Below are 20,442 nucleotides of genomic sequence, written 5' to 3' on the forward strand. Positions count from 1 at the left end.
GCACATTATGGATTCCATATTGTAACAGGGAAATACAGTGAAGGTGTGTTACATGCTCCCCCCTTTCTGATCATGTGATGCCCTGATGTCACTGAAGCATGGTCGGTTGTCTTCTTCCTCTCTCCAGGTGAGCCTGCTCAGGCTGATTGAGGAGTCAATAAAGAGGGGGAGGGGACTCAAGGCTGGTCTCTTTTCCCATTCCTGGCCTGACAGCAGCAGCAGCAGTTCAGACTGGCCACATGGAGCTTTGATTGTTTGTTCTTTTCCCTTTTCTGGCGGGTCCGGTGGTTCAGTTTTGTGGCGCTATTTCTGCTGTAGGGTTTAGTTTGGGGAAGGGTAGAGGCCCGGTTTCGACGGCCCTGTAAGGGTTGGACCGAGGTGGCTTCCCTTCTTTTGTTCTTTTTTTGGCGGCCCGTCAGTTTGTAGTTAGTTGGGGAGGCTGTGGGGTTAGTTAAGTTTAACTTTTGATTGATGGTCATGTTCTGCCTGAAATAAAACTCTTCTATTTTTGGACCTCTTGACTTGTGTAATTATGTTAGACCTCTTTGAACCACAAGCTTTCCTTTGGGGTCGTAACAAGGTGACAGTAGGAATAACAGGGTTATGAAAGCTGTGGAGTTTGTTTGTTGGGTAAAATCAGTAACCAAACTCATACTTAAGTAAAAAACTTAAAAAAACTTACATGTATGTACACACTGTATACTGTGTGTCGATTGATTGTTTCCAAAGTAACTAAAGTTATCAAAAGCCTCCTTCGTTCAGTAGCATTCCTGCCAGAAAAGGTGTCTCAAGGACCACATTGTGCCATGATGACACACACACACACACACACACACACACACACACACACACACACAGGACCTGATGCTCACCGTGCTTGTTGAGCAGCAGAGCCAGGTACTCTCTGTGGTACGAGCCGACATAGAGGAGCAGAGCAGGACTCTGGCTGGTCCTGAAGCTCAGGGAGATGTCTTCTGCTCTCAGGGTCACGTCAGGCAGGGCGCCGCTGCTCCTGTTCAGCTCTTTGAAGGTGTAGCTGATGGATGTTCCCGGCTTGAAGCTGGCTGAAACCTCTACAGCGAGGGAGACACGATGAATGGATTTTAAATTTGGCTGCTGAAAGATTGAAAAGAAAGTTCACCTTACAGCTTCTGCTTGTTATAATATATAACTTTTTCATCCTGCGAATACACCCACTTAACAACTCACATGACAGGATGATTTGCATTTAAATGTGAATATATATTAGTAATAGTATATTCTATGTCTTCACACTGCATCTAAGTAGCAACTAATCCTGTAGGGGACTGGACTGTAACTGCGCCTCAGCTGCAGCGACAACGCCTAATTAGTGAGCTGGAGAAGAAGCAGCCGCAGAAAGAAGCAACTGACAGCTGAAAAGAACAATAAAAAAAATTTGGCTGCTAATTATATCACTGTTGTGTGTCGGAGTTGTGATTTCCGTCGCGGGTAAAGCTCTGGGGCACGAGCTGCAGCGAAGGTGGGGTTGGTTAATTATAAAATACACGTGAGACTGTGCTATTGTGAGGATGTGATGATTCAATGTTCCTGTGATAACGAGCCGTAAGTAAGTCTAGGTGTGTGCTCTTAAAACAACTTTATGAGATGCATTAGACGGTAACAAACAACAAAGTTTAAAGAAATGTCAGAGAACATGTTAAATGCTGAGGATTTCCCAAAAACCTAATTGCAGTATATTTACCTCCGTGTTTACCAAAACATTTTCTGTCATTTTGCAGACTGTAACAACACGGATAAGAAAGATTTTGAGACATTCAGGCGTACTGCAATCTTAGAAGACAAAGGTCAAAACAAGATAAATGATCAGCCAACCACAGACTATAAATGGCTTTAACATATAAATCACATTTCCCACAGGAATATGATGATAAGCAGCTCTGTATGTGTGTGTATGTGTGTGTGTTTTATTTATAGACCACTTTCAGGTGCTGCACTCGAACACATATTCAGGCGGCCATATTGTAGGTCAGCAGCTGGCCGACCGCTGTCGACCGAGTCCTGTGAGTGGTTCAGTTGTGCATTTAACTGTGGACTGATTATTTAACCTCTGATACTCCCTCTGTGAATTATTTTGCATGGCACTGCACCAGTTTAACCTCCTGAACCTCGCTAATACCAATTGCAACAAACTCGTGCCGTGCAGCCAAAAGCAGCTCCGACCCACAGAACTAGTTTGTCTTTTCATTAGACTTTAAAAATATGACTAAGATCTCAAGATAAATCTGTTCTATCAGAATGATTATGAATTGACCAATACCATAGTACTCAGGTTAGCTATTACTTCTGTTGTCTTGCGAGTCATTTGTAGTTAGCAGTAAGCTCATTCTCCTGTGCACCAGATGACAAAGCCTGCGTACCTCTGTCGCAGAAGGCTCCAGTGTAAGCAGATGGGCCACAGTTGCAGGAAAAGCTGTTGGGTCTCTCCACACATCGACCCTGGTTCTGGCAGAGTGAACCGTAGCTGTTGCAGTGACCTGGACATCCGGCCTGAACCCCCGGGGTGATCTTGGCTCTCTCCTCCAGGTCCAGGGTGACACCGTTCAGCTGCAGAGAGCGAATACAACCTCGAAAGCCCTTCTGCCTGGACGCAGTGCCTCCTGAAGACACAGCGGAGACAGGATGATACTGGTTTTAAACTTTTTAGCTGACATGATACTTTATTAATGCAGACAACTTTTGAAAGCATAGTTTTAAATTTGACAACTTTAACAAAAATAAATGCAGACCTTTTATTTATTGAGTCTTTTCATAACATGCAGAAATGAATGAAAAGCAAATCACATCATCTCTGTGATCAAACTGGGAGGTGACACTGACTGATACCTGATTATAATACTAATCGCTGAAAACACTCCTGCACCTCCAGAGAATTCGTCGCCGTCCTCATGCCGGTGTTTTTTAAAATGATGAGGTGATGAAACGCACTGAAACACAAGCTGGCAGGTGAAATATTCATGGAGTTGGCTTTTCTTTTTGTCAGCCAGGCACCTGCTGATCGTTGAGATGCGGAAATTTGGCGAGCTGTCAATCTAAGTGACAGTCTGCTTGTCCTGCTGCACTCACTGACTGTTACAGGAAAACATTTTCTCCCTTTCTCGGGCAGAATTTTAACTCAAAAAGTTATTGTTTTCCGACTTTCTGGAATTACGACCTCCAGCTGCCCTCAGAGTTCAGGCTCTGCAACATTATAATTGTCTCGGGGTGCCAAACTGGCAACCTCAGGACTCTCATGATGAGATAAACAGCTTTCCAAGACAGCGAAGATGATGAGGTTAGTATCAGGGTCCAGAGTTTCGTCTGGAGCTGTCAGGAAAGGACTTCCATAACTAATGGACTAGTCCAAAAACTGTACCAAGGTTACTGGAAGGAAACTAAACTAAAAACAGAACTTTTCACTGCATCAGCTGAGGGATTTTCTATCAATTTGTGAGGATTTTCTGTCAGTCTATTAAGTGTTTATAAAGGAATTACTTCCACACTGGCTGTGTACCACATATTGTTGAGGTTTAGGAACAAGGATTGTTAAAGGTGGATTTATTGTCACTTTCAACATGGATCAATAACAAGAGACAGCACTGTGCAGTATGAGCTAGGATGGGTGATGAGTTTTGCTGAAGGGTTTAGTTTCTGTCACTATCTGATATTTTTCATTAGAAGCAGAGGACACAAAGATGTTAAACCACCAGCCTTGACCGCGAGGGGTCAATGAAATAGTTTTTGTTGGTCGTGCGGGTGGAAAAAGAGAAGGAAGGTAAGACTAAGGCAAAGACAGAGAATACGGCAACAATAAAAAGATAAAAAGCCTGACAGCCACTAACACAACACCCCATTTACAGCTGGTATTAAAATTTGATTCTAAAAAAAAGGAGAAATACATGTTAAAACGAGGTGCAATGCTTGTTGATGATGATGTGATTGGATCTGCCTGAGGAAGGTGTAAATGCAATCTGTGAAACGTGCTGTCATCTGTACACAACACAACGCCGATACAGATATTAGTTTCTAGTTGTTGTTCAAATTTAGAGAGTGAGCAAGCGAGGAAGCTGAAATGAACAAGACTGTACTGATTGAATGTCTATTTCCAGCGATAAAAGGGCCAAAAGTTGCGTTATTCAACAGAACGTGAACTGAAGAACGTGAACTAACTGTGCGGGACTCATCTGTTGCTGCTGATCTGCTGTTAACAAAGCATTTACTTTATCTAGTCACAGAGAAGCAAACACACCAGTTCTGCAACAAACCAAGACAACCTGACATTGTATTTTTATATGAAGAAAGGAACAACTTAAAATAGTGTATTAAATATGCCGAAATTGCAAGAGAGTGCAAGTAATTAAGAATTTGTTGCAGACATCAATTTTCAAAATTTATAAATGCTCCTCTAACTCAACAATCCACAAAATACCATCATTTTTTAAGGGAGTCTGGGCTGTTTTGTTGAGCAGCAGTCATGTCACAGCCACACATACACACACATACACACACAAACACACCTATAAATAACTGGCTGTTAAGCTGCAGGTGGATGTGCCCGTCAGCTGGAGCCTCCTGCGTGGCAGCGGGGAGCTCATCGAGGCGAAGCGAGGCTTCTTTAACGTTCCGCTCGGCTCGGATGCGATGCCACCTGTCGTCGTTCAGCGGGGAGCCAGCCTTAACACGAACCTCCAGCGGACCGTTACCCACGTCGAAGGAGAAGAGGACCTCAGTGGAGGCTGTGTGAGGGAAATCCAGACTTATTGTACATAAATCAACAAATCTATTCATCGTTATTCTGTATCTCCCTACAGTCTGTTCTTCACATGTTTGACAGTCCAGGTGTTTTCAACAAACACACACAACAACAGTGCCAATGTTGCATTGACCAAACTGTTACCAGCAGAAACACACTGCATTGTTGCAAATATGCTGAACCTGTGTGGTTTACTCATTGATTTCCTCTCATTGAGTATAAAGTACCTTTTATCCTCTCAAACCCTCTGTTGTCACTTGTTTTTTACCTCTTGTTACACTTTACTGAGCCATTACTCCCTGAGTAACTCACCATCTGTGTGAGGGATGAATATGAAGTGATTTCGACCCAGTCGCCAGAATACGTTAGCAAAACGTTTCTGCAAAACCACAGATTTCTGTTGCAACTTTATGTTTGTTCAGGTTCAATTTCTCTCTTGTCACAACGCTTTCCTTATGATGTGTGTTGGTTTAGGTACAAAAACGAGTTGGTTATGGTGAGTAAGGCATCATGGTTTGGCTTAAAGTAACTGTTTTGGTCGCCACAAACATGTCTGGAAAGGTCGCCAGCTCTCCTGTAAAAATATCCACCGTTGTCATGCTTACAAATGCCGCAACGCAGACTCAAACTGTGGTCAGTCCATAAACGTGTCATTTGAATGTGATATGCGGCGTTTTTTGCAAATGTCTGCAGGAAGGTTAATTGCTAACAGAAGATCCTGGTGACTAGGCTGGTGATTTTTGCAGAGACACACAAGCTTTGGTTTGCCCAGCTGGTTAAAAACTCAAAGAACACATTACTTTACTAAGTCTTTAAAAGTAAAACTGGTGTTTTTTTAAAAGAAAATACAGCATGTGTAAATTAAATCTGAAAGAAAATTGTGCAGTCAACCTTTCTATCCATTATAGATTGAGGTAATTTAAATGTATTCCCCCTCTCGATTCCACCCTCAGGTTCATAACTGACTTTAAAACTCATCACGTTTACTTTACGACTTTATGAAAGTTGGCTTGCTGTCATTGGCAGTGAGAAGAGAACAGCACGATATTTCACATACATTTCGAAAAGCACCACTCGGCCAACTACCTAACTAGTTGGAAATGTAATGCAATACCACTGCAATGATTTCCCACGGGAGGAAAACTAAATGGCGTTGATGCTGGAAAAGTTTTCTAGGCTTGAGGAGGTCTGAGGTGGAGTCCCAGGCAGGAGCGTCACCTCCAGCTGAGTTCAATCCAGGAGAAACTTTAACTCCCAGGATGATCCTTCCTGCTCACATCCTAGTGAAGTCTGGATTAGACATCTAACCTGAGCGGTTTGACTCACAGCTGAGTTCGATCCGGATGAAGTCTTTGATGCCCAAGTTTTCCAGGAAGACCCCAGAGGACGAGGTGGTTTTGAACAGGAAGGAGATGTCGGCGCTCAGCTCTCCGTGGAATGTGGGAAAGTGGAGGTAAGATGTCTCCTTGTCAAAAAACGCAGCGTTCCAGACATTTTCTGCAAATAGATTAAAAGTTATTAGTTCTGGTTTGAAGTTACAATTAAGGAGCAAAGGAATTAGTTTAAAATTCAGCTTTTACAACAGACAACATCTGTGTTGTACTGACATGTAACACACACTAGCGTCATTTCAAACACATGTGCAACGTGACATTAAGGGCTCTGGACCCGACTTACTGTCTCCATGGCAACGGAGATGCCCCACTTTGTACGCGCTTTCTGAGCCGGGTCTCTGGACATCACCCAGCACCAGAGACCTGACAGGGAGGGTCTCCTTATGGGTCAGCAGGCCTGAGTCGTTAGCCCTGGAAGGAAGGGAAAGGATGAAGCAGAAAAAGAGCAAAATAAGATTAAGCAGTTAAATTGTCATTGTTATCAGCTGCAGGAAAAGACAAAAAACAAAAAAACAGGAAGAAGAAGCAGTATAATTCACACAGTACCATTCAGTGCGGTCAGCGTCACAGTTGCAGTGGTGTTTAGGGTCCACACAGCTCTCCTGCAGGCCGCAGGCGCACCGCTGGCTTCCTGGTGGAGCCCCGCCCCAATACGTCTGCACCTGTCCTACACCTGGACCTCCAACCCACCAGCTGAGAGGAGGGCCGTCTGCAACACACAAATACACTTCATTTTATTGACTTACATTGGGAGCTTTTCTTGACTTAACTTCTGCCTGAGTAGTAATCCCTCATTAAGAGTGAACGTAACATCATGTGTAAAAATCAGACGACTGGTCCCCTCAAGATCACACACAACTTTATTTTCAGTAGATTTCATCATCAGTGACACAGACCAGGCAGCAGTGTCAGTCCGGTTCCTGCTCGTACTGTACAGCCATCTGTTTTAAATCATCTCTACGTGGTGTCACAGAATATCAACAAGCTTTTACCCGGCGTGTTGAGGAGGCGTGACTTCCTGCAGTGGTAGGTCAGCTCCTGTTCGCAGTGCTCCGACTGGGTAATGATGGCCGCCAGCTGCTCCTCCTCAGAGCTGTATTCAAAGTGAGCCGAGTGCTGATTCTTCCCCAGCGACGGTTGGACTCTGGTCAGCTCCGTGTTATTGTGCTGGATCACCATCCAGGTTTTGTCCTCTGACGGAGAGAGAGAAGAATAACACAAAGCACAGTAGACTTTCTTTTTGTATGTCTGTATCTTTATTTTTCATCTCGTATTTGTATGTGATGTGTTTGTGATTGTATGGAAAAAATCAGCGTTAAGATTCTTCACACAGCAGGTTCAACACTCAGGAACAGAGGATGAAAGAGCGAGAGGGGGAGAGTGGACATGAGTGGGCCTGCATGGTGTGTGTTTGATGTGTGTGTGTTTGATGTGTGTGTCCGCTACCTGTCATGTCGCAGTATATTAGCTGTGGTCTGATGGGTCCGCTGCCATCCACATCAATATAATAAAACCCTGATGTGTTGCCTTTGTGTTTGTACGCCTCACAGGACTGCTCGTATATCGCTGAGGAGAGAGAGAGACACACATCATCGTCATCATCGTCATCGTAATTTATGTTTTCAATATCCTTTGTTTGATAGACTGAACCTTCCTCACAACAACAGATCCACGCTGACACTCCTCCCCACACTTATCATACAAAGTAGGTGCTATACAAAATATATTATCAAATATTACTACAGGAAACCTGTAATACATTCTGCTATCAACCTTTTAAAATTGCTTTTCCAAAAGTTTATGCTGGCTGAAGTATTCTCTGTGCAGCCATGCAGGACATTTTTTTGAACAATTAGTAAACACCTCATGGTAACAACAAATAAGTCACAGCTCCAGGGTTCAGAATAGTTTGGCAAATAACCTCTTTGGGAAACCACCGATTTAAAAAACAAGATATAATGTAGTAATTAGAGGTTCGCTCAGGGGGATGTTGTTACCTTTAGACTGAGCCAGGCTATCTTTTTGCTCCAGTCTTTATGCTAAGCTAATCTACCTGCTGCTGGTTGTAGCTTCATATTTAATGGTTATGTGAGAGTGGAAACAATCTTCTCATCTAACTCTGAAAAATGAGGTGAATCCCAAAATGTCTGACTATTCCTTCAACTGAGGTCTTTGACTTATGACTAGAAATCACCAGTCACCAGAATATAATGTTAGCTTTTACGTTTCAGCACTCCAGGGATAGGTTCAAATTTGTGCCGACAATTGTAAGTGTGAAACCACTGAGGATTTTTAAGGAGACATCAGGACATTTTTTGCAGTGACAAAACCAGTTAATACCAAAACATGATCATTGTTTTTGTGCCTAAATATAATCAGATTACATCTTGGGGTGCAACGATGAAGTTAGCCCGCGGTTCGATATGTACCTCGGTTTTTGGGATCACGGTTTCAGTTTGATTCGGTACAGATTTTTTGTGTGAGGAGAAAACGTGACAGTATTACTCTCCAAAATTCTGTCTTTATTTTGCCCTTTAGCAACAACAAAAAGCGTTTTACATTTCTGGTGTATTGTATAACGTTAAAAATATCAAATTCTATAAAAATAAAAAACTTTCAAATGTGAAAAGTGCCAAAAGTGCCTCTTGGCCTTCGACTACTGGTATAATAAAAAGTAAAAGTGCACTTATCCTGACAGCTCACAGCTGGTAGCCCATATATAATCCGAGAGAAACACACAACACGCAAAAATCTGCAAGCCATAAGTGCGTATTGAGCCGTGGATGGCGTAGCGTATGGTTCATTATCATATTGAGATTCGTGGCACCCCTGATAGAAATGTAAAGTTGCAACAAATCAAAGGCCAAAGTTTCAACATATCCGTGGTTTGCAGTAAAAGACATTGCCAACATTTATTCTGGCGGTTGGACTGTGATAACAGTCTCTGAAGATGGTAATCCATCCTGGATGATTGCAAAAGGGACACTTTACTTGGTCTTTAAAACAAAACAGTAACATTACATCTGAAGTCTCTTTCACATCAGAGCCACATAACAAGCTTCTTTATTTGTCCCTATTTTTAAACCTTTCTCTTCATCTTCCTCTCTTGTTTCTCCTCTTCCTCTCAACCTCCCTCTCCTTTCTCGTGTCGACTGTTTCTCTCTGCACTGGGACCTCTCAACTCTTCGCACAATGATGATTGCCAGAAAGAGGTTTGATCTCAGCCTGACCTTCCACCATCGCCACAACGTCTGCAGGGACTTCAACTTAAAAGCAGCAGGTTGTGTTGTTAGAGGAAGCACAATGTACAAGAAAGCTAATAGAGCCCACGCTGTGTGTGACGTATAGAACGACAACAACCAAACAAAGCTTCGGGCCCTTACAGCTGTGACAGGTGGCGCCGCTGTAGCCGGTGGTGGAGCAGTTACAGTGGAAGGTGCTCCATGATTGACTGCAGCTGCCTCCATGTTCACAGTGACTCAGAGAACACCTGAGAGACAGAAGAAAAGCAAACATTTACACCCAACACTCGCTTTAACCTTGCCCCGTGTTTTAGAGGTGAGTACGGTGCAGTTTGTACGAACATGTACCATTACTTTAAGGAAATCACACACCAGCTGGTCCAGGAGCTCCGCCTGGATGATGGTCGGCTCAAGGCTTATTATTATGATTCATTTTAGGATGAGTCGGGGACAGTTCGACAATGACATCAGGTACTTTTCTGCTACGAGTTGAACTTTCAACTATCACTAGTCAGGGGATATGGTATAAAGAGACTGTTTTCATAGCAAGTTGTGCTGATTGAATGGATCTTGCACATGACTTCCATGTAGACTACAGTAAGTTAGTGTCCCATTTTTAACATCATTTTTTTGTTTCAGCCACAGTGTGGTTAGGTTAACGTGACAGAACTTCCTGCTCAGGTAGAGGAAAAGATTGGGGGATTTGTCTTTTCATCACTAGGGTGCACTGATTTGACCGTCCCCCTTGGAGTAAATCAGAGAGCAAGACACCCCAGAAATTCCTAGAAATGTTTGTGAAAAGAGCACAAAATATTAAAGATTGCAAGTGGTAACCAAAATCAGAAAAATCAAAAGAATTACATGAAAAGAGCACAAATTAGACACAACGTCCTACAGTGTAGGACCAGGGTTTACTTGTCTGACACCAGTGTTCAGTTTAGCCTTAGATTTAAATGTGAGGAGGAAGAATAATTATGTTATGTTATTAAGGAAAGGTTTCCTGATGATAAACATCAAACACCTCCGCTGTCACCCTAATCGAATCCCATTAACAGACTTTTCGATAATTCTTGTTTTTATCTGTTCAAGCAATTTGTGAAGAATGATCGAAATGATAAAAAATGACATCAGTCTTTGGACGAGATAGGATAAGAAGGCAAGAGGAGAGGATCAGAAATACTTCCCCTCTTATTCTTCCTCCACAGCAGCAGTCACGGTGCACCGGAGCACAGCGATGACTCCCCTAGTGTGAACATGTCTAACTACATGTGTGTGAAGCAGTGTGAAGTGTATTTTCCTCCACCGATAACAGCTGAGGCTCCAAACTTTCCATCACAACACAGACTGGAACAAAGCTCTGTAAACAATGCTCACACATTCAGGTGAATATTTGTCTTCTGTGGACTTGAGAGAAGCTGTTTTCCTGTTGATCAGCAGCGTGTTTGTAAGAAACTCTGCTGTTTTCTTTCTGATTCGGAAAAAATAATCCTGGAGTTATGATTTTGTCTGCAAAAACTTCATGTGGGGTTTTCTCACAGTCCGTGGCTTTCAACACGTTTGAGCAAACTCTGCTGCTGTTAACTCGGTGTCAGGACTGAGCAGGGGGTGGCGAACAAAACAAAGAAGGGAGGAGGTGGAGGGGAAGTGGGACAAAGAGAGAGACAAAATGATGGAGATACTACTGAGAGAGAGGGAGAGGAAGGAGAAATTAAAGTTGAGAGATGGACTGAAGGAGGGGAAGGAGGGAGGGGGTGACAAATGGGATGCAGTTGGGATGAATGGAGCTCGGCGACGACTGGGTAAACATATTCGGAGGGGGAAATGAGGTCAGCGAATTGTGACTGCAGGGAGACGGAAAGAGAAAGAGAGAGGGAGAGGCAGCATGTATTTTTAATCTTTTAGTCAGTGTTAGAAAAAGCCTTACTCAGCAGGCTTGTCACATGGCAGCGCTTGCTTTTTAGCACCAATTTCTTTGCCTTGCTTGTTATCTGGAAGTAAGCTGGGATGGAGGCAGGTGCAGCACTTTGTATAGACTCCACTACTCTGTGCTTTTAAAATATACGCATTATAAACTCCGGCAGCCCATTGTTGCCGCGCTTATCTGCAAATATGCATGTCTTGCAAAACATGTGTCTCTTCCTCCGAGTCCGCTGATAGACTCGCTGTGCATGCGAGCAGTCGAGCGGCGCTTATTTCTGGGAAGCACGACGAGGGTTGGAGGTGAGGGGTTGGAAAGTGCAAATCAGTTTTTCAAGTTGACATTTTCTTGAAACAAAAAGCTGCTCAGAGGATAATATGTTCGTCACACGCCAGTGGGCTGTAATGATTTGGAAAAAAGGTCTGATGTCATGTTCTGTGTTAGTGCTCGCACACAACACAACGTTCGGATGAGACGGTGGAGCTCGACCTGACATTTAGTTCAATGCAGAAAGAGCAAAGAGAAATATTAGAGGCCGTGGTTTCTCCAGTGTTTAATGATAGGGAGATGTCTGGATTATTGATTCTGTCCAACGCTCCTGTGGATTTTTTAATGTACAGCATCTATGTTGGTTTGACAGAGCTTTTGTCCCCGGCATAACTTTAATATCCTTACAAAATATAATTTTGTCCACCAAGCAACTGCCATACAACTGCTTTTTTTTTTTTTTTTTTTACTGTTCTGTACATTTAAAATGGATGAGTTAATCTAAAACAGATGCACAGAAACCTTTTAAGAACAGAATTATAATGAACCCAATCACCAGATTTTGAAGGTACCTCAAAAACTACAGGGGGCAGCATAACCCCTCACTGCTGCTCACTATGCTGGACTCTTCGGTGTCCATTACCTGTGGAGCTAAGTGGCACTAAGTCGTTTAAAGACAGGGATACAGTATGGAGGTGATTTATTTATTTTGTGAGTTCATTGGTGAACTCGGGAGACAAAACGGTTTGAGGCTAGCTGGTTAGTATGCTAACTTCAGTATACATCTCTGCAACACAGTACATAGATCACTTTGACATAACGTCAACACTGTTGTTTCTTTACACTCTGTTGATAATGTGAGTTCATTTTCATGTTTTAAACCACAATCTGTCCATCAAATTGTTCTTTGAATATTGACACTGTATGTTTGTGACATTATATTCTGGCAGCTAGGCTGTTATAATGCACCAGCAGCTTCTTTTGTTGACGTGTTTTTAAATTAAATCTCAACACTTCAGGATGTACTCTTTAAATCATAGAGTGAAGTTTCATTTAACATTTTTTTACACCATGGAAATAGTTTTGAAAAGAGCACTGGAGTCCAGATGAACAAAAAAAACAACCCATAAGTGTCAGCAAGATGATAATAGTGATGATGATCGTCTGGCAACAACAATTGAGAAAGCAGAGGCAGAAAGCGAAGCGGGCAAATAAGAAATATATTTCCAAACCTGCCAATACACCCTGTCCACTGACTTGGAACAAAATATCTCAGGATTTTTCCAAACTCAATCACACAGTGAGGCACCGAGCCAACCCACTCTAAATGTGTGTGTGTGTGTGTGTGTGTGTGTCCTGGATAGTTTATTCTCTCTGTAATAGTCCATACAGTGTGCTACCACTGCCTCTCGCAAATAAATCACTTTCTGAAGAATCAACGAAAGCCAAACCACATTTCGGCTCAGAAGAAAAAAAGACGCTGCTCCTCATATGATGCCAGACGGACAAAACAATAACTGGACGGTTTTCTTAGCGAGGAAACATTTTGGGAAACGTTGAGCCAAACAAATCCCTCTGTATCCAATCCACTGCTGTCTAATAATCCATATGTAACCCCATTTCACAGGAAACCAGCCACAAAGTCTTCAGAGGGAGATTAACTGGGTTTACAAAGGACAAGTGGTAAGAAAATAAATCTTGACAATGTCTTCTGACGCAGAATATTCAGTATTACATAGAAAACATTTCCTACATAAAGCTAAAAACAAATGTACCTGTCAATGATGCCACACATGTCGATCTGCAGGTGGCTGTAGTTTCCCATCATCCTCTGCTGCACCACGATCAAGTCCACTGGTTGGTCGTCCACAGCCAGCAGACGCATGCAGCCCTGGAAAGCCCTGAAGGGGTTCATACACTCCTGGCCATTTTCTTCAGGAGGACAACCTGCAACAGGAGAGGAAACATCAGTCAACCAATCCAAGAACAAAGCCTGTTTATGCATGTGTTCATCTGTCTTACCCCCGAAGAAGAGTTGACTTCCTGTGGCAACAAGAAATGAGGGACTGGCGTGTGCAGAGGCTCCTTCATCTCCGTCCACGGTGACGGTCAGATGTCCTCGTCTGGAGATCAGCTCCACAGAGTGCCACTGACCGTCATTCAGAGCTGAACCTGAGGACACACACACAACATACTGTACACAAAGATACACAAAATATCGACTGTCTTGATCTGAATTTCATGAATGTGTATGATTAGAATTTCAGTCATTCACTTATCGATTCTCTGTGATTGCTCTGTGTCACAGGGAGGCCAGAGGTCGGTCTGATTATTGAAACTGATCATGATTCAGCATTTTAGCTCAAACACTCGGGCTCGACTCTACTGACATGACTCAGGCAGAAATGTTATACAAGGTCATGTTTTAAAGTTTAATTAAAGTTACATTTTTTCTTGTTGGCCGACTTCCTTCCTCACTGCCTGACTCCCAAAATTTAGAGCGACAGGGTACCAAATGAAACCCATCGTTACCTTGAGTAAACTTGTGGATTTCTCTGGTTTTGACCATTGTTGAAAAAAATGGAATAAAGAGGTGAACAACTTTACAAAATATATAACAAAGATCTTGTAGTTTTTTTTATTCTATATCTAAATGTGAGGTTCTGGGTCGGACTGACCTGCGCTGAGCTCCAGCGGCGCCCTGCCAGACTTGTGGATCTGTAAATGGAGCCTGGCTCTGCTCAGGTACAGCCACACCGCCCCCCCTTGCTTTGGGAGATCGAAGGTCAGAAGCATCCCCGCCTTGTTCCACGTACGAAACTGAAGCCCCACCGACGTACCCGTCGATGACGGCTCTGTCACCCCAGGCAGGCAGAGGAAGCTCTCGGGGCTGGTGAAGGTCATGGCGACGAAAACAGGCTCGGAGCAAGAAAAGGTCACGTTACCCTGAGATAAGTGGAGAAGGAGAAGATACAGAGAGAGAGGGGTTATTACCGTAAAAGAAGGAAAAACATGATAATGAATGAATATGAATTCATTTCCAAGGCTGTGTGGCGGCGACGTGATGCACACAGATCTCATCAGCAAGTCTCCTTAAAGAGCACAAGCTTATTACCATAATGATAATAGCCAGGCTTAGAATAAGCACAAGGAAGAGCAAACTAAAGGCAGCAATGTCACCCAACAGCTTTCTAAGGTCAGAGAGGAAGTTTGGGAGGAGCAGGAGGGCTGAGAGACAGAAAAAAGGAAGAGGAAGCAAGAAATAAAACTGCGATTAAGGGACTGGGAGCAGTCGGACGTCTCTGCGGGCAGGCTCGTTGTTCTGAGAAGTGGTAATTACAGTAAGTCCACTGCCAGAGCAACAACAGTGATATGTTACATCCCAGGTTCCCTACTGGGTTTCTATTTTCAGTGGAGTATGCAGCAACACAGACACCTGATCAAATCTAAAAGCTCTTTGCGGGGGAGTTAAAGCGATATACAGTAACTCAGACTGAAGAGGAGAATGCCGTAGAGATTCAGCGGCGCACACACACAAACACACAAACGCACAACCAACACGTCGTCTCATTTACACTGAAGAGGATGTAAGAGAGGAGATAATGTCTCACTTCTTAAAATTTTAATAAGTGCACCTTAAGATAACACTGTCACTTTTCAGAGATAAAGATTGTGTACTTAACTAAACTTAGTCTTTTGCCTTAACGCTTTTATTATTATAAAAGTCTTTTGATCATAACATGGTCAACATTTTGCAGACAACAGTGATTGATACATAATTGACAATATAAATGAAGTATAAGTGTAAGCAACAACAATAGTCCAAGGACACCTCAAAGTGTATTATTGTGTTTCTGCACTGACATCATCAGCTTGTTTGTAGTCAGTTGAACACATGGTCAGGTCATTATTAGCTTTTGTTACTACGGTGACCAGCAACTTAATAAGCAGTAATTTGCAGTGTGGTTTCAGGACGGTGGTTTAACTGTTAACTAGATGTTTCTTTGAGGATTTTAATGAACACCTGTCAAGCAGTCAAAAACTTGACATTTTCAAGGGCCAGTTGTGGGAAGTAACAAAGCACACTGCGGTAACAGACTACACTCCCCGACCCTCACGTTTTCAAGTGGTTTGTTGGCATTGCTTTCATAAAGAAAGCTCGATCACTTTCTATTTTCCTCAGCGGAGCAACTAGTAACAACGCAGCCTGGCACCACATAAGAATGGTGCCAGGCTGCCAGCCCAGTTTAAGAACAATTTGGAGACACACTTCTACTCCACTACAGAGGGAATTATTGTACTTTTCACTCCTCTAAATTTATCTGACAGCTTCAGTTACTTTATCAATATGAAATATAATCAACTAATAAATTATTACATTACATAGATTTAAGGGGGAATTCTGGTATTTTTAAACCTCGGCCCTACTTTTACTTTTAGTACTTTAAGTATGTGCTTGGTGGTATTACTACTCTGAGTACCTCTTCCACCACTGTCAATTGTCTTGGTATGATAGGTGCTAAATGTCCCAGTTGACATTGTGTTCTCATGTATCTCATGTCCGACCAAGAGTTATTATTCATGTCCCCTTACAAGCCCTCAAATTGTGGCTCCACAGTGGTAAACACAAACCCACACACACACACATTTCATCTGCACTTTGTGAGCCGGTTTACCTTCACAGTGACCCGCTGGTCTTTCTGTTTAGCGAGGTCCACCAGATTCACGCCGTTATAAACAAGGTTTTCCAAACAGCCTTTAAAGTTTCTGTGTGACCCGACTGACCTCCAAGAGCCGAGGACCCGATATGCTCCGACACTCATCTGCACAGAGAAACACAAACATTAAACCACACGTATCAAAGTTGAGCGACTGTGACTCCATGTGGGTGTTCTGGATGTTTGTGTGCAGCCCACACCGACACAAACACACCTGGTCGTGGTCCCAGTGGGTGAATCTCGGTGGAATCTGCACCCACAGCGTGTTTTTGTCCACGGTGAGGTTGAGGTGGGTGCTGTGATGCTCCACCGTGACGTCGTGCCAGTGTTGGTCATCCAACAGGCTGCCCAGAGACACCAGCTGCTGGGCGTCTGGAGAGGAACTCCTGCCTGGAGGAAGAAGAAATAGTTAGATGAAGACGTGGTGATGGTAAAAGATGATGATGGGAACAATCTGACAGAGGAAGTTAAGATATTGAATTTTTAAAACAAAATAAAATACAATAAATGAGTGCAGACGCCTGAAAACTGATATTGATATCAAATATTTGAGTTCGCTGAATGTTCTTTCTTCTGGCTGTCAGCTTGTCTCTTTTGTTAATTCTTAAGATTTTTCCTCATATTTTATTCAGGGAAGAAGTCCTGCTTTGATATATTCTCCTCTGTCTCCTTCTCTCTCCGGGAACAAAATGTCCCTCCTAGTCTAGTACTCGTGACCGGCCTTACATCTCAGAAGTAGAACCGAATCTACATCTACAGCTATGAAAGACCAGGAAAAGGTAGGTGATAACACCAAACACTAAAGGTAATAGAGAGAGAGATCGAAAAGGCATAAATAAATGACAAAGGAAACGCTGTCGGCTCTCTGCACTCCCCCAAAGTGTTGGCAGATCTGCTGAGAGAAGGAGGTGAAGACAGACCTAAATGCACTTGATCATTAAATATGAATTAGATATTGTTTGAAAGGAGACAACGTTGTCTTTGTGGGGAAAGGGAAAGAGAAGAGAAAGGGAAAGAGAAGACAGACAGACAGAGGCCCAGACAGAGTGAAATGTGTTCAGTCATCAATCATCATTGATCAGTCAGACAGACACTTTGGCACCGCAGAGAGAGACAGGAGAGAGCGAAGGAGACAGACAGATAAAGAGGGAAAGAGTGACGAGTACTTAATCATCAGCAGACAGATGTGAGCACATGTCAAAAAGGAGAGGAAAACAGGGAAATGAAGGCAAGGTCGAGTATATTTAATCATTACTGATACACACATCTTTCATTCAACGTTTGTTGAATGAAGAGGTTCTGTGGAACATGTACAGGAAGCTGGCTGTTTATGGTGGCGGACCCCAACGTTAGCTACTGAGACGAGGCACTCGAGAACGTGCAGAAAATCCACAGTCCAGCAGCATCAAACGACTTCAACAGGCTTGTATAGGCAACTGAGAGAAGACGGGGAAGGTCTCATTCTTCACGTCATGTTACAGTACTGAGTGTGTCCCCAAAATGTTCTCTGGTAGTCAGTCTTGCATTGTAATCCTGTTGGGCAGGATGCAGTGACGGGGGAACACAAACCATGGCATTAAATCCCTGCAAGAGAAAGTAACCTGCCAATTGCAAAGACTCAAAATCTTAGAAAGTATTTGTTTAAAATCTAGTCAATTACACTTAATATAAGACAAATTCACCTAGAAAGTGGCAATTTCACAAGATAAATGGGACTTCATTTGAGGCAATTTTCACTTTTTTCCATTGGCAGTTTGTCCAAACACCTTGGATTCATTGTTTTTGTTGTTGTTGTGGTTATTGAAGTGGCATTTTCTCCAGTTAGGTTTCTAGCTTATGTATTGGCAAAACAAAATCTGTCTCTTTTGTTCAGCCCTGGCTCTGTAAATGGGAAACAAACCAAGCCACACAACACTATTAGCGCCAATCAGCAATAGGTGGCACAGGACGAGGGGAAGGGGACGGGGAGGGAAGATGGTGGGCATATACTAAGACATCTGAGAGTTGAAAGGCATGAAGACGGGTGTGGAGGTTTCTCTCTTTCAGCTTGAGGTGGGTAAAATGAATATTTCAGTAGTGTCAGGTAGCATTAAATCATCTTACACTTCAGTTTTCCAACATGTGCTGTTGTTGTGATATAAACGATCTCATCCTTTCCGGCCGTTTCCAGTAAGTAAACGATTTTTTAAAGTGAAGTGTCTGAACTTCTCCTGTTTTTATCACACGGGAAGCTGTTTAAAGTTCCTCAAAGCTTGCTTTACTTCTTACAGTGTAGCTTTCTGCGTTAGATCATTCCAGACAGCTCCCCGAGGCAATATCACCTAATCATCGGCTGCCTTGCTCCTGCTTCTACATCTCTGAATCTAATTTATTTGGAAGATATCGACAGGTCTTATCAGATGACAGTGTGGCTGTAATCACTTCAGCATTTTCATTTTAATTCCGTTCAGCTTAAATGATCAAGACGGCAACACACAATCAGTCAACACAGGCGAGATGTGAAACCCTCGGACCTGCTCACTACAAGTTCTCCTGGAGGAAAATGTATGAAATCTGTCCAAAAAACAAAGTCAGAGAAAAGGTTATTATTACATTAACATTCCACTTCTGTTTTAGTTCTTACTTTTGTGAGACTTTTCGAGACGCATTGAAAATATGCGTTAACTTTCTGTTATTGTGCAGGTGCTGTCAAAATGTCAAAACTCTGTGTGCTGCCAGAATCAAGCAGACACTGTAATTGTTTCTTTTCTTTTATTTGTTCCTTTTCTATTTCATGTCTGTGACTGTCTACATAATCAGTCAACACGACCGGCAAGTTTTAAACATCAACAACAATCAGCAATCTCTGAACATATCCACCGCTATGACTCCAGAAAGAGTTTGAAGGAGCCTCGCTTCAAAAACACTCTGACTTTATATATAACAAGCCACTACATGAGGGCCCATTTGAGCCTCACAGGCTTACAGCTAATCAGCTTGTCATTGTGAGTCAAACATGGCCTCTGTGTTAGTCAGCTGTGAGCTGTAAAATTAAGCACAGCCGGCTCTCTCCGACATGAATGTGTTGATTCTCGGATGAAGGCTAAGCTCTTTATTTACAACCCTGTAAGACTGAACACAAGTGAGACGCCTTCCTATAAATCCAGCCGGGCAGAATAGCATGGCAAGTCAATACTGCAGTATTGAACATGACACACAGCTCACCATTCACTGAGACAGCTGAGTTGACAGACTGTATCCAGAATGAGTCATCATCGGCATCCAAAGAGCATCTGTTTGTGTATATGTGGGTGCTTAAAAAAGGCTCTCAGTAATCAAGATTCTCAATTTTTGTATAGAGAATAAATCAAATAAAATAAAATGGAGCAAGACAGACCAGCGCTTCTGACATATTTCTGGTGCTTACAGTCCATTCAGTCTGCGCATGATGGAGATTCCAACAGCAATGGAGCCTCAAGGCAGAGCAGTTTTAATACGACCACAAATCAATCTTCTCCATTTCAACAGCGTCTATCTGAAACTCGGAGCTCCACAGGCAGCTCCTGTCAACTCCTCTGGGAAGAATTTGAGCCCTTTCCTTCAGGTCATAAGTGAACCACACAGATAGAGAGTGTGATAGAGTTCAATTCCCTGATCTGTTTTTCCCTGTGCTCTCTGCAGGCTGTCCTTATCAGAAAAAACGACCATATAGGTCGACTATGACAGCAGCTTATTATGTCTCATTTTTCCATATCTTCTTAGGCAGTAATAAGGCAGCAATTTGTCAGTAAAGGAGGAAGTCAGGGGATGTAAGAGACCCAACCATCAAACCCAACCTCCGGTGGATGCAAGTCCACGTTCACGTTACATGTTTATTACCTGACTATCATAACGGGATGCAGAGGGGATGAGTTGGAGGCGACAAGGCTGCCAAATCGGTGACCGCAGCTCGAGTCTGCGTTTCAGCATTTGTAAGTGTGAAACTACTGGATATCTTTAATTAGTGACCATGGTTTTTCAACATTTGTCAGCGTGACACCACTGGATATATTTATGGAGAACTGGGGGCAATTTCCAGTCATGTTTATAGCGACAAAGAGCGGGTATTATTGAAAGGAAATCGCCAAATTCCAGCCTTGTTTTTGGCAACCAA

The 20,442-nt window shown here is 42.9% G+C and overlaps 1 protein-coding gene across 1 annotated transcript in view; it reads right to left on the minus strand.

The window, feature by feature from the left end:
- LOC141009049 (contactin-associated protein-like 4) overlaps window positions 1–20,442 on the minus strand; it is a 71,123-nt gene that overhangs the window by 11,383 nt on the left and 39,298 nt on the right. Inside the window, exons 6-19 of the mRNA XM_073481458.1 lie at window positions 16,525–16,700; window positions 16,269–16,415; window positions 14,271–14,538; window positions 13,615–13,764; window positions 13,368–13,539; window positions 9,549–9,655; window positions 7,612–7,731; window positions 7,158–7,358; window positions 6,712–6,874; window positions 6,449–6,576; window positions 6,098–6,268; window positions 4,536–4,754; window positions 2,400–2,639; window positions 873–1,073 (exon numbers count right to left, since the gene is read on the minus strand). Of these exons, the coding sequence (XP_073337559.1) occupies window positions 873–1,073; window positions 2,400–2,639; window positions 4,536–4,754; window positions 6,098–6,268; window positions 6,449–6,576; window positions 6,712–6,874; window positions 7,158–7,358; window positions 7,612–7,731; window positions 9,549–9,655; window positions 13,368–13,539; window positions 13,615–13,764; window positions 14,271–14,538; window positions 16,269–16,415; window positions 16,525–16,700 (2,463 nt within the window). The remainder of the gene's footprint in view (window positions 1–872; window positions 1,074–2,399; window positions 2,640–4,535; window positions 4,755–6,097; window positions 6,269–6,448; window positions 6,577–6,711; window positions 6,875–7,157; window positions 7,359–7,611; window positions 7,732–9,548; window positions 9,656–13,367; window positions 13,540–13,614; window positions 13,765–14,270; window positions 14,539–16,268; window positions 16,416–16,524; window positions 16,701–20,442) is intronic.

The sequence above is a fragment of the Pagrus major genome, chromosome 15 (assembly GCF_040436345.1).
Source record: "Pagrus major chromosome 15, Pma_NU_1.0".
Lineage (NCBI taxonomy): Eukaryota > Metazoa > Chordata > Actinopteri > Spariformes > Sparidae > Pagrus > Pagrus major.